This window comes from Lagenorhynchus albirostris, chromosome 5 (genome assembly GCF_949774975.1).
Source record: "Lagenorhynchus albirostris chromosome 5, mLagAlb1.1, whole genome shotgun sequence".
Taxonomy (NCBI): domain Eukaryota; kingdom Metazoa; phylum Chordata; class Mammalia; order Artiodactyla; family Delphinidae; genus Lagenorhynchus; species Lagenorhynchus albirostris.
This window is the reverse complement of record NC_083099.1, coordinates 50380558-50394304: the sequence shown is the minus strand read 5'-3', so window position 1 is coordinate 50394304 and position 13747 is coordinate 50380558. Positions and strand designations below refer to the sequence as shown.

General features: G+C 39.9%; 1 protein-coding gene across 2 annotated transcripts in view; it reads left to right on the top strand.

Moving 5' to 3' along the window:
- Positions 1-823: 823 nt before the first annotated feature.
- Positions 824-13747, top strand: part of SLC2A2 (solute carrier family 2 member 2) — a 29713-nt gene continuing 16789 nt past the window's right edge. The window contains exons 1-3 of one of the 2 annotated variants that reach the window (XM_060149227.1): positions 824-838; positions 8605-8697; positions 12752-13014. In XM_060149227.1, the coding sequence (XP_060005210.1) occupies positions 824-838; positions 8605-8697; positions 12752-13014 (371 nt within the window). Of the gene's footprint in view, positions 839-8604; positions 8698-12751; positions 13015-13747 lie in introns of those variants that run through there. The other variant, XM_060149228.1, reaches the window with a different exon arrangement.

The window sequence follows — 13747 nt, the reverse complement described above, 5'->3', positions numbered from 1 at the left end:
CCACTACTGCCTCCTTCAGGTGCCTCTTGACATACACCGAACCAGTAACTATAACAGCAAAAACAAGAGCAACCAACATTTGCTGAGCACCTGTTATTCACCATGCTAAACACTTTCATATATTACCACATTTAACCCAACCAATAAACAAAGTGTATATTCTGTTATTTTCATTCCATCAGGTGAAAAAACTAAGGCACAGAAAAGTCACAATGAGCCGCTTGTTTAAGGTCACAACACCAGTAAAATGGTGAGATTGAAACCCAAGTTCCTGACTCTCCAAACGCATTCAGGTAACCACTCAAGCCTACAGTGACCTCTGGCCACACAGTCCAGCTCTGAAGCCCAAAGCACCACAGAACTGTTTCTCTGCAGGGCAGTGCATGTGGCTCCCACGCACCTGTCTTTCTTTTCCCCACGGCATAGCATGGCAGCCCAGCTTCTCTCATTTTCGACAAAAGACCCCAAAGATTTCTTTTTTCACCTGCCCCTGGTTACTGCCCCATTTAGAACGTGCCTTAAAACATGACCGCCTCTGGTTTCTAACTTACGCCTAAGGGACCTGCTCCCATCATCTTTCCTGGTGGAACAAAGGCATTGAAGCCACAAGTCACAGAGGCAAAGCATTTATTGATTGGATTCCCATCAATATTCGCCTTCTGCCCAGGATTAGACTTGGCCTCATGCCTTCTTTGCTTTGCTCCTCCTACTCTAATGTATAACTAGTCTCAGGAAGCTGGAGGAGGACAGTCAGGGACTGGCCACTGTATCTGCCACACTCACTACAGGACTGGGAATTAAGAGGAGGACTCCAACCCACAAAATGACAGAAGATAAGGTACAGTCGTATTGTGTCCATTTGAGGACATGAATAGTGAAATCTGTTGAAGTCAGTGAGCATGTTGAGGATTTGGGGGATGTTGGGTGTAGCTGTCACAGATCAAAGCTACTTCTCTTGGCCGATTGATAGTTTGGCTGCTAAAAAAATCATATTTTTTATTCAGTAATTGGGACTTTAAGGATATTTGCTCTCTTTTCTGACTAGTCTGTGTAATGTTTTCTCGAGTGGTACTACATAACCATATTATGGAAGGAATGTGCAAAAAAAGGCATATTAACCAAAATCTAACTAATCGTGAAACGGATCTGAAATCTTCAAAAAGATCAATATTCGAAAAACAAGGGGTAGAAGGCCTGTTTTAGATTAAAGGAGACTAAGAAGAACTGATGACCAAATGCAACAAGTGATCTTAGATGGTGGAAGGAAGAAGAAAACAGCTCTAAGGGACAATATGGGGATAGTGAGAAATTTTGAAAATGGTATATTAGATAATGTTTTATAACTATTACATTCTTGGATATGATAATGGTATTGTAATTATGTAGGAGAATGTCTATGTTCTTAGTGAGTACATGCTGAAGTATTTAGGAGTGAAGTGACACAACTATCTGCTACTTATTTTCAAATGATTCAGCCAAAACAACACACACACACACACACACACACACACACACACGGAGAGTTAAACAAATGTGGTAAAGGTTAACCATTGGTGAACATAGGTGAAGGTTATGAAGTGTTCACTGCACTACTCTTTCAACTTCTCTGTAGATATACTTTTCAAAATAAAAACTTGAAAATAAAAAGGGTATAGTGCTGTTGCTGTCTTCTAAGTATCCCCCAGCCAAATGCACCCACCTCTGCACACAATCATACAAGTGGGTAAATGCATGTTAGAGTAGGACCTCTAAGTTCTGATCTGGTGTAACTTACTCTGCTGAGCCATCTTTCATGTCAGTAAGTGACAAGGCTAGGAGCACAGGCTTTGCAGTCAGGGACCTGGATTTGGAGTGTGCTGATACTACTTACCTGCTGTGATACTGGGGTTAAGTTATTTAACTGGCCTATCCACTAATTGAGATTTTAAGGATATTTTCTCTGTTTTCTGAGTAGTCTGTATGATTTTCTCGAGTGCTTTTCTCTATTGCAACAAATTAAGAACACATTGGGATATAACATAAGGATATAGTATGGGATATACAGGGATTATAATAGTTCTCTACTGTATGGGTGTAATTAAATGAGATAATATTAGAGAAACTCAGATGACAAACATTTTAATGTCAATAGTTATGTATTTATATAATGTGTATTTAAGGAATAACTAGGATTTCATGATTTCCTATAACAGCCCAGGATACAGCTAAAGTAGCTAAAACTTTAAAAATAGTATAAAGACAAATATTAAGTTAATAACTATACAGAGGGTATGTAGATTTGGCAAAAATTATGAAGGTAGTGTTCAAACAACTGAAGTTTGGTAGATATTGCAAAAAGAAAGGTGCTTAACCACAGTGCCTGGCACATAGCCTATGATCAAGTTTCATATAGAACTATACTTAAATTCTCTTAGGGGCCTTTAGAAATTGTGTTGTAGTACTTCTCTTGAGAATTAAGGAATTGCCTAAAAAGGGAACCCAGAAAGAATGAGAACTGATGTAAAGCACAATGTTATAGCTTTGTAAAACCACCCAGACTTTGAAAGAAGTGAACTAAGCATGAGACTGAGGGTTAGGAGACCTGGGTTCTCACTCTGGATATACCCAGTAATGCACTGTATAATTCAAAAGACTTGGACTCAGATTCTTCAATTGAAAAAGGAAGAGATTAGCCTAGAATCCATTGCTCTCAAAGGTCCCTTTCAGCTTGAAAATTCTATGGCTTGAGAAGCTCCTGGACTTTTCCAAAGTTGGGTGCAAGATCGCCTTGGGGTTGGCGTACATAGTATTTTGTAGAGGAAAGAGTACAAGCTCTGCTCCCTACCTAGTCAATCAATAGGTGCTGAAAATCTGCCTTTTTGTTTAGCAGTGGGAGTTTAAGATGAGCTCTGGTTTCCAATACAAGAGTATCTGTTATTCATCAGCTATGTGTGTTGGGCATACCACTTCATCTCTGAGCCCTGGTTTCCTCACCTGTAAAATGGGGATAATTTCATGTACTTTGCAGTAGTGTTGTGAAGATTATTGGTGATTTCTAAAAATTTGACAGGTGGTTGTTTGGCAAGAGTGATAAATGAGATGATAATGATGTGATTAAAGATCAGTTGGTTTTAGCCCTTTCACTATTTATAGGAAGACTACAGTATGTATCTTATTCAGCCTTTGTAACAAATCTATGCATTAACTATTATTATACCCATTTGCAGGGTAAAGAAACTGAGATTTGGGGATGTTAAGGGCCTAGCTGGGACTCTTCCAGGTTTTCTGACTCCCAAGCCTACTTGTATTTCCTAATAGACTCCATCTGATTTCTAAGCCACAAAATAAACACCACATCTGGGTTCTTTTGTTGTTTGTTTGGTTTTTTTTTTTTGAGGTACGCGGGCCTCTCACTGTTGTGGCCTCTCCAATTGCGGAGCACAGGCTCTGGATGCGCAGGCTCAGCGGCCACGGCTCACGGGCCCAGCCGCTCCGCGGCATGTGGGATCGTCCCGGACCGGGGCAAGAACCCATGTCCCCTGCATCGGCAGGCAGACTCTCAACCACTGCGTCACCAGGGAAGCCCCACATTTGTTTTATGTTAAGGTTCAGCCACTTGCCCATTCTACTCTTCTACATTTATCCAGCAGCATATTTTTAATTGGATATAGAACATAGTTTCTTTAACTTAAAATTATTAAGCTCCAGATGAAGACAGTCTTTCTAAAAGTGCATGCTTAATACCTTGTTACCTATGAAGAAGTTGAGAGAAAAGGCTTGAATATCTTCTGCCACTTGGTGGATATATGGCCTTTACATGAGTTCATTACCCTTTCCATATCATTACCTTTTCCCATATGTAAAATGGTATAATAATTTCCACCTACAAGGTTCTTGAGAGAACAGGCAAACCATTTAGAACACAAAGCCTGGACAAGAGTAAGTTCCTCTCTAAGTTCTCACTGTTTTCACTAGCTCCTATGTACCTATCCTTGAGTCAACCTTTTGGATATTAGATTGAATGAATGGAGGTTAATGGGCCAATTCAAACTTAGTTGTTTAGTAGTTTTCAGAAATGTTCCCTCTCATAAACAAAACTTTCTTTGACCAAGTCTAACCACAAAGAAGGTTAACTACAAATGTTATCTCTTTTTATTTCACAATGGAAAAAGAAATGATGGGAAGCGAAGAGCCAGTTCAAAATGGAGTTCAGAGAAGGAAATCAAACCTGAAAATAAGAGGTACAAAACAAAAAAGAAAATGCAATCAAACAGTTCCAGAGACTTTGATATTTGGTATGATCACTTTGGTTGGGAATTCAAGTGGCCCGATTAAAATAAATGAGATTGCTCCTTATCTGACCAACTGGGTGAAATTTCTATCTCAAGGAGTTAAAGTGGGGAACTTCAGGCCATGGGTGGCAGTACCAGAGCCAACGCTGAAAAAGAAGCCAGGGAGACCAGAGGACCAAGACTTTAAGAACACCCTAAGATTTCTAAATGTTTAAAACCTCTCTTATCTCCTTCACAGTGGCTTTTTTGTTATCCCTATAATGTGAGAAAGTGATCTTAGGGGCAGCTCCAATATTTCTATAGCAATGACTTAGAACAATTCAATTGGAAGGTAATGGGACAGGAGTTCCAGAGATCTATGTTTGAAAATTAACTTACACTTTTGTCAGAGCAATGAAGGAACAGCTAACACTGTTGTGACTGAGACTGTCATCTGGAGTGGAAAAGGAAGGCTGATGGAGATCACAGGGGGCCAGATCTGCTGCAGACACCACCCTCAGCCCCAACTTCCATCTCTGTAACACCGCTGCTCACCATTGCTCACCAGTTGGACTCAAAATAAGAAGAAAGGAGCTATATGCTTGTCTGGTGGGGACAGGAAGAGAGAGCCAGCAGAGAGCAGAAGCCCAGGGATGGAGTGGGAGGGGCAGTCACTAAGACACCAAGTGCTGGGAGACTCTGCCACGGAAGAAAAGGAGATGCAGGGATGAAACTGGGCAAGTATGTCGTAGCCCTGGGCTTGGTGTTGGGTAGGACCTGAGGTTCTTCTTCAGCTGAGCTACAGATGAGCAGTTGAGTAGCCTTTGTTTGCCCTTTTTGATTTTCATCAGAAACCTCACAAAAGTTTTTTATTTTATTTTATTTTATTTTATTTTTTGCGGTACGTGGGCCTCTCACTGTTGTAGCCTCTCCCGTTGCGGAGCCCAGGCTCCGGACGCGCAGGCTCAGCAGCCGTGCCCGGATCGGGGCACGAACCCGTGTCCGCTGAATCGGCAGGCGGACTCTCAACCACTGCGCCACCAGGAAAGCCCTCACAAAAGCTTTTTCTGGGTGTGTGAGGAAGGAGGGGATTTGTGCGGTGAGTGGTGGGAAAATGGAAAATGCACTTGGAACTGGTCATTGTTTGGTGATTTGCTTCAGCATCACAATCGGCAAATCCTATAAATACGTGCACTCTTAGTTTCTTTTTTTTCAATTTAGAAAGATTAGGATCCTAGAGTTTCAGACCTGTTTGGCTTGTGAATGTTTGTTTCTGATCAATGAGAAATACAAAATAACCAAGTAATTAAAAGCGTAAGTTCTGGATCCAAATCATTATTCTATCAATACAAGTTACTGGCTGTAAGACTTTAACTAGTCTAGTTATCTATAAAATAGGGATACTAATGGTACTGTCATGAGGAGTGTGGTTGGCAGAATAATGGTCCTCAAAAGATGTCCATGGGACTTCCCTGGTGGTCCAGTGGGTAAGACTCTGTGCTCCCAATGCAGGGGGCCGGGGTTCGATCCCTGGTCAGGGAACAAGATCCTGCATGCATGCTGCAACTAAGAGTTAGCATGCTGCAACTAAAAGATCCCGCATGCCACAACAAAGATCCTGGGTGCCATGACTAAGACCCAGTGCAGCCAAAATAAATAAATTAATTAAAAAAAAAAAAAAGATGTCCACAGCCTTGTCCCCAGAACCTGTGAATATGTTACCTCACATAGTAAAAAGGGCTTTACAAACGCCATTACCGTTATGGACCTTGAGATAGGGAGATTCCGGCTATGAAGATGGAGGAAGGGCACGACTAATCAAGGAATGCTGTAAAGCTGGGAATGGCCCTTGCTTTACAGCTAGCACAGACCCTGGTCCTTCAACCACAAGGAACTAAATTCTATCATCAACCCAAATTTTCCCCTACATCCTCCAGAAAGGAACACAGTTTGCCAACACTTTAATTTTAGTCTGATGAGACTAGTGTCAGACTTCTGATCTACAAAAACTGTAAAATAATAAATTTGTGTTATTTAAGCCACTGCTTTGTTTGGTTATTTGTAATAGCAACAAGAGAAAACTATTACAGGTAAATGACATAATACACATACAGCCATGAATGGCATGCAGTAGGCAAAATAATCAGTATTAGGCATTGAAGCTCTGTTTGCATTGCACCTAACATCAGATTGTCCAGATTGTAGTAATGGAGATTATCAAGAAGGGGGTTAAAGCCTGCTTAAGGCGCTTCTTGGTCCCCTCATTACTAATGCTGTTATCTGTAAATGAAATTCTCTGTCCTTGGAAACAGCTTAAAGGGAAAAAGGATTTAAGGAGAAATCACCAACCAAGTGAATGGAACCTCATCTTAGCTTTGGCTGCCTGAGCCACTGCGTTTTAGATGTCTCCAGTTCCGTTTCAGAGGATAATTCAAAGTCTCTGGTAATTCCACACACCATAACCATACCGTGTGTGTGTATTTGTGTGTGCAAGCACTCGCACATGTGCACTTTTTACATATATTTTATTTATAATTATTTTACTATTGATTATGAATAAATAACTATATATGTATATATGATTTATATCTAATAAATACAAATGTGAATTATATAATTATATGATATATAAGATATTATATATATGCTTCATAGTTATATGATATTATATGGTTCTTTGGAGATATATATATATCATATTAGCATGTAATTTGGGTCAGCTTTGATGTCTTGTCTTTCAGGGAACAAAGTTACTGGGAGGGAAAGTCTATATAGGGGCCACCTGCAATTAATTCTGAATTAGTAGAAAGAGAGGGAACATACAGATTCCCAATCATCACCCCAGAGATTCCAATCCACTAGTAGATCCGAGGTGAGCCCAGGAAGCTACACATGTAATAAGCTCTTCAAGTAAAGTCTGGTTTTAGGACCACTAGACAGTAACTTCAAGGGCTCTCAGGGTGGTACTGTGATAATACTTTGTTGATGATGACACTGTGAAATTTCTGATCTCCAGAAATTTAATTGGGGAATAAGGAGGTCTGGTTAATTAGCTATTCTTCATGCTGGAGTAGGGGGATTTACAATTATTTGCCAATTGAGAGAAAAACTGAAGATTAAATAGGGAAAGTGGCTTGGGTCACATACCCACTAAGTATCAGAGCGGGAACTAAACGCTGTGTTGATATGACTCATTAATTCATTCAACAAAGTTCCTACTATATCTCATGTCATTTACTTTAAAATTTCAAATTACATAATTATACATGAAATATTTTCCTTACAAAATGTATAATAATATAAATAAAAGAAAAATACTCTTTTACCCCACCTCTCCAATCTCACATTCCTCCTCAAAGGTCAGCCTTTTGGTGTTTGTTCTTCAAGAAAATATTCTATGAGTTACATAAAACACACACAAATCAAATAACACTTAGGTTTAAGTCTTTTTAAAAAAATAATGAGATTTCACAATTTCCTTTGTCACTTAACAAGTCAGTATATAACAATCACATTATGCTAACTGCTGTATAATGTGTTCTAGGTATCATGATGTATTTGAATCTATTTGGCCATTCCGTTGAATGACATTTAGGTTCTTCCCACAATTCTTGCTATAACATGCACAAAAATGCATCAGACATCCTTACATGTGACTCTGTATGCAAGATATGATTTCTCTAAGATGGTCAGACATGTAATTATAAGTTAAAGGGATGGATGCTCTGCCACTTTCTACAGTTTTTTGTAGCTGCATGAAGTTCGGGAGAAAATAATATCCCTTAATTCACAACTCTAGGTTCAACAAGTTGCAGATCCTGAAAAGTATTTTACCTAGATGTTGATGTGGATTGTGATGCCTCTTAGATGAGTTTTGAGGTGTTTCTGAATCATGGCAATGTCCAGGAGAGCTCCCTATCTCTTTGTTACTGGTGTCTTATTTGACTTTTCAATGATTTTTAAAATTTTATTTTAAAAAACAAAACAACAAAGAAAACAAACTGTTTTTATCTTGGCAGTGTCCTCTAGTCAGCAGCAATTCTAATTGACAGTCCTGATTTTGAAGCTTAAAAGAATATATACACATATATATATATATGGAAAAGGATGTCTGGTTCCTCCCCTGGACGAAGCTGTCCCAGATTTTTGCTGCTTTAGCAGTGTAGGGGAAATGAAAGGTGCCCACAGTCCCATATGAATGAGCCCTGCCAGGAGCATAGGGCACACAGTGAATGAGTATCAAGGGGCAAGAACCAGCCAGTGGAGCCTGTCAGAAGTCCAAGCTGCAGAGTGATGGGGCGATGGTAACTGGAATTGCCTGGTGTTTCCCAACCCTGTGCTTCATTCCCCACAGGTCACCAGGACCTTGGTTTTTACTGTCTTCACTGCCGTGCTGGGTTCCTTCCAGTTTGGATATGACATTGGCGTGATCAATGCACCTCAACAGGCAAGTGAAACATGCCCAAGTTCTCCTTTTTGGTAATTTCTAACAGTGACAGAAAGGTATCTGCTCCACATCCAGAGAGATAAGGTGTGTCCACGCAGGGAACACGGGATAATCCTGGTCTTCTGTCAGGTTCCACGTGTGTGGTTCCAAGGCTGATAACTTGGCCTTGACTCCTCACTTTAAAACCCTCACAGAAAAAGAAAAGAGTAATAAATAATCCTTGATCTCTGATTCAGCTATTCGCTGAGCTCACAGAAAACTCCAGCTAGAATACCACGTGCCTAAGGATTTTTAAAAAAATTTACGAGCTGATTGAAGCATACATTCAGAGCTTCCAGACGCACAGATGAAAATGCCAGGGAATAAGAGGAAACAATGGAAGGATAAGGTTGTTTCAGTGCACAAACATGTATTGAGCACCAACTCACTGTGCGTCAGGCACTAACATATGCTCTCCCCCATTTGACTCACCCAACAACCTTATTATGCCCATTTCTTGTCCAGATTAAAACATTTTGGAACCCTGCAGGGGTGGGGAGTAGGATGGAATTGGATGAAGGAAGTCAAAGGTACAAACTTCCAGGTATAGGATAAATAAGCACTAGGGATGTAAGGTACAACATGGTAAATATAATCAACACTGCTGTATGTTATATATGAAAGGTTTTGAGACAGTGAATCCTGGGTTCTCATCACAAGAAAAAAAACAACAAGCAAACAAAAAACACTTAGGAGCCCTAAGACTAACAAGATTCTAGTCCTTCGCCCTACTCCTGTGTCCCATAGGTGATCCAAAGTAAAATAATACAAAACCTTTAAATAATAGTCAACAAGGCCAACAAAGTTTGGGTTTTCTCCATGTTGACTATTTGAATGGGTATTTTTTTTAAATATTGAATAATTTCTATCATTTTTCTCATTTACTTTGTGCATCCCTACTCTGGTTTCCAGTGAATAGACAGGAGAAGGATGTCATTTTTCTCAGATCCCACAGCCTGTAAGTGGGGAAACCAGGACTTCGTTCCCTCTGCTCTGAATCAGACTGTCAGGTCGTTTAGGGAGGGATTGACGTCTTATTCTTCTTCCTAGCACCAGTGCCAAGCACAATGATTGATGTAAACAAAAAAGCATTTAGTGAATGAAGAAGAGAGAGAGAAAGAGACAGAGAGAGAGAGAGAAGAGAAGCTAGGGGAAGGGGTGGCATAAGGTGATGGTACAAGCATTTGTTCGGTGCCTTCTATGAATCCATCATATTTCATCTGCTTCTCTTATGACACTGGACTCCAAGGAAAAGGTAAGAGACTACAGGGTGTGAACATGTGAAATGTGTACTTGCCACAGTCCATCTGCTGAAAAGCATTGCTCCTTGAACTAAAAGATGTGCTCTGGTTAGGTACCACATAGCATCATGAGTGTGGCAGCCCTTGCCCAGGCTGAGAGACTTGGGGAATAACTCTGGGGGCCATATTATTTTTTCTGTGGGTGATGACAACACATGCTAATTTAACAGGATTCTTGAAATTTGGAATTGGTAGAACCTTTTCTCTTCTTGTGGGAGTTTTCAAATCCTTATTTAAAGCATCCTCTTCAGTCTTGGAGGGAAAATTAATCTAAGGTTTCCCCTCCTCCAATCCAAGTCCTAGAGCCAAACCTAAACACAGAGATTCCCCCACCGGCATCCGGCTTAGTGCCCTCTCTATAAACCCTTCCTTCTGTATGGAAAGAGCTGCTTAAACACTATTACGTAAGAAGAGTCATTCAGGCCCATTTGTTTTTATTAGCAGAATGACATTTGGAATTGTTTTAGGGTATTTTAAAGTCACACTTTTTTTACGAATATGAAAACTATGCATGCCTGTTGCAGAAAGTTTTAGAAGAAAAAAATTCATGATTATTCATGTAGAGCAAACTGATGAGAACATTTGGGATAGTTCCTTTCAGCCTTTCTTCTGTGTATATTATCCATACAGAGTGGCCTTCCATGAGGTAAATGTCTGGATCAGACTTCTTTTATTGTAAGAGGATATCATTCTCTCCCTCATCAGCTGATTTTACCACATAGGACTTTGCCCAGGACTGGCAACCTAGGGCAGCTGCATTCCAGGTCCTTGTCAGAGGTCCTCCCAGCTCATTGCTGCTGAATAGTGACCAACTCATCCAGAGGAATGACACAGACGAAGAGAGCCTGAAGGATGTGCCTTTACTCGATTATACTTTTGTTTGATCTTTACCTCTACTGAAACACATTATAAAATATGGCACTGTGAAATCTAGTTTTGAAATTGTTTATTCTGTTACATACTGAACTCTGTGAGGACCCGTACAAGAAACTTCCTTCAGGTCTCAATACCTTCTCAGGTACTACTGAGTTGTTTTTGATCTTCAGAATTCACCAGTATATATGACTGTTTTCCTCTCTTTTCACTGGCTGCTAGGAAGCTTATTAATAAATTTAGAGTTCGCCTAAAGCAAGGATACAGCACCTAGTGTTTGAATTTGTATACCAACTTTATTTTGGGCCTCATCTTTCCCAATCTTTATTCTTATACCTACTTTTATGTTTCTATTAAAATATTTACAGAAGCCAATTAAAATCCTGCTATGCAGGGGTAACAGTGGAGTGAAAATATATCTTTTCAACCTGCAGGATATTTTCAATTTGGATAGTTGCCAACGTTTAAAACGTGAAGAATTTTACATAAAAATCCAGATTTCTGGCTTCTCGTTAAAAATTAAAGGTCATAAATAGACATTTCTCCAAAGAAGATATACAGATTGCCAACAAATACATGAAAGGATGCTCAACATCACTAATCATTAGAGAAATGCAAATCAAAACTACAGTGAGGTATCACCTCACACCGGTCAGAATGGCCATCATCAAAAAATCTGCAAACAATAAATGCTGGAGAGGGTGTGGAGAAAAGGGAACCCTCTTGCACTGTTGGTGGAAATGTAAATTGATACAGCCACTATGGAGAACAGTATGGAAGGTCCTTATAAAACTAAAAATAGAACTACCATATGACCCAGCAATCCCACTACTGGGCATATACCCTAAGAAAACCATAATTCAAAAAGATACATGTACCACAATGTTCACTGCAGCACTATTTACAATAGCCAGGACATGGAAGCAACCCAAGTTTCCATCAACAGATAAATGGATAAAGAAGATGTGGTACATATATACAATGGAATATTACTCAGCCATAAAAAGAAACAAAATTGAGTTATTTGTAGTGAGGTGGATGGACCTAGCGACTGTCATACAGAGTGAAGTAAGTCAGAAAGAGAAAAACAAATCCCATATGCTAACACATATATATGGAATCTAAAAAAAAAAAAATGTTCTGATGAACCTAGGGGCAGGACAAGAATAAAGACTCAGACGTAGAGAATGGACTTGAGGACATGGAGAGGGGGAAAGGTAAGCTGGGACGAAGTAAGAGTGTCATGGACATATATTCACTACCAAATGTAAAATAGATAGCCAGTGGGAAGCAGCCTCATAGCACAGGGAGATCAGCTCGGTGCTTTGTGACCACCTAGAGGGTGGGAGGGAGGCGCAAGAGGGAGGGGATACGGGGATATATGTATACATATAGCTGATTCACTTTGTTATACAGCAGAAACTAACACAACATTGTAAAGCAATTATACTCCGACAAAGATGTTAAAAAAAAAATTAAAGGTCATGCAACACTAGTCTCACATTGCAACTTCCTCCTTCAGATGGGACCAATAAATTCTGCCAACTCACTATTACATTCTCAGAATTACAGACAGCATTTCAGTCCTCTAGTCATCAAGATCCTTCTTGCCTCCTTCACTTGTTTATTCCTGTCTGGCTCCTGTTGGCACTGGAATTTGTGACCTCTGTTTTATAGGATATGGTCAACTGAGACAACTATATGCGTTAGTATGTGCCTAACACACATAATTGAGATAATCCTGTTTAAACACCTAACAAATATTTTAAAGGAAAAACAAACAAAAAATATACAGAATGTTTGAAATATTGGAGCTATTTTTCTTTATTTTATCTCCTTAGGTAATAATAACCCATTATAGACATGTTTTGGGTGTTCCGCTTGATGACCGAAAAGCTATCAACAGCTATGCTATCAACAGTACAGAGGAACTACCCGCAAGCCCATTTCTAGGGGTCCCAACACCAACCCCTTGGGCTGAGGAAGAGCCTGTGGCATCTGCTAGCCTCATCACCATGTTCTGGTCCCTGTCTGTGTCCAGCTTTCCAGTTGGTGGGATGATTGCCTCATTCTTTGGTGGGTTGCTTGGAGACCAGCTTGGAAGGTAGGCAAATTTCATAAACAAGCAGAAACACAGAAACTTCAGTATTTTGGGTGTCATAATTTGTTTAGAAAGAAATCATCTTTCCTTTTGTGGAATAGTTTCAGAGTTGTTTTTTCAACTCACGACCCTATGAGTTAGGTTGGTATTGGACCAAATAATGGAAAAATCTGTTGCAACCATTGGCTTAATAGTGGAGGCATTTGCAGCAAAAGTGAGTTTGGTGTGTATTTCTAGATAATTACTCTGATTCTCTGACTTTGTAACTTGTAAAACATATTGAGAAACCACCGCACAAATGGTTTACTCAGGAACTCAGTGGGGAGTCAAGCGTGGAATTTTTAACCTGGGAGTCGATTGCTGGCTTCATCAAATTGCTCCATTTCTCAGACATCCAGGTTTTCATTTTCAGATTAGAATCTGACATTTGGATCAGTCAGGTCCTAAGGTCCAGTCAATATCCCCAGCTCCCAGTTGCCCAATATACTTGGCGTGGGGTTTTTAGCTGCTGCTCCTTTTATCTCAAAGCCCCAACAAAGGGCTGAAGCAAGTGGTGTCTCCATTTCTCTACTCTGGTTTCTATTATGTGTTTTGGATTAAAAACATCAGTGGAACTCCTTTACACTCAAATTTCATTTAGTCATGTGATGTACTAAAGCTCTTGGATCCCCCCCACCCCCACAGAGAGGAAGTAAAACAGAAAATAAAACGGTTATTTCTTTAGATTTATTTTCTG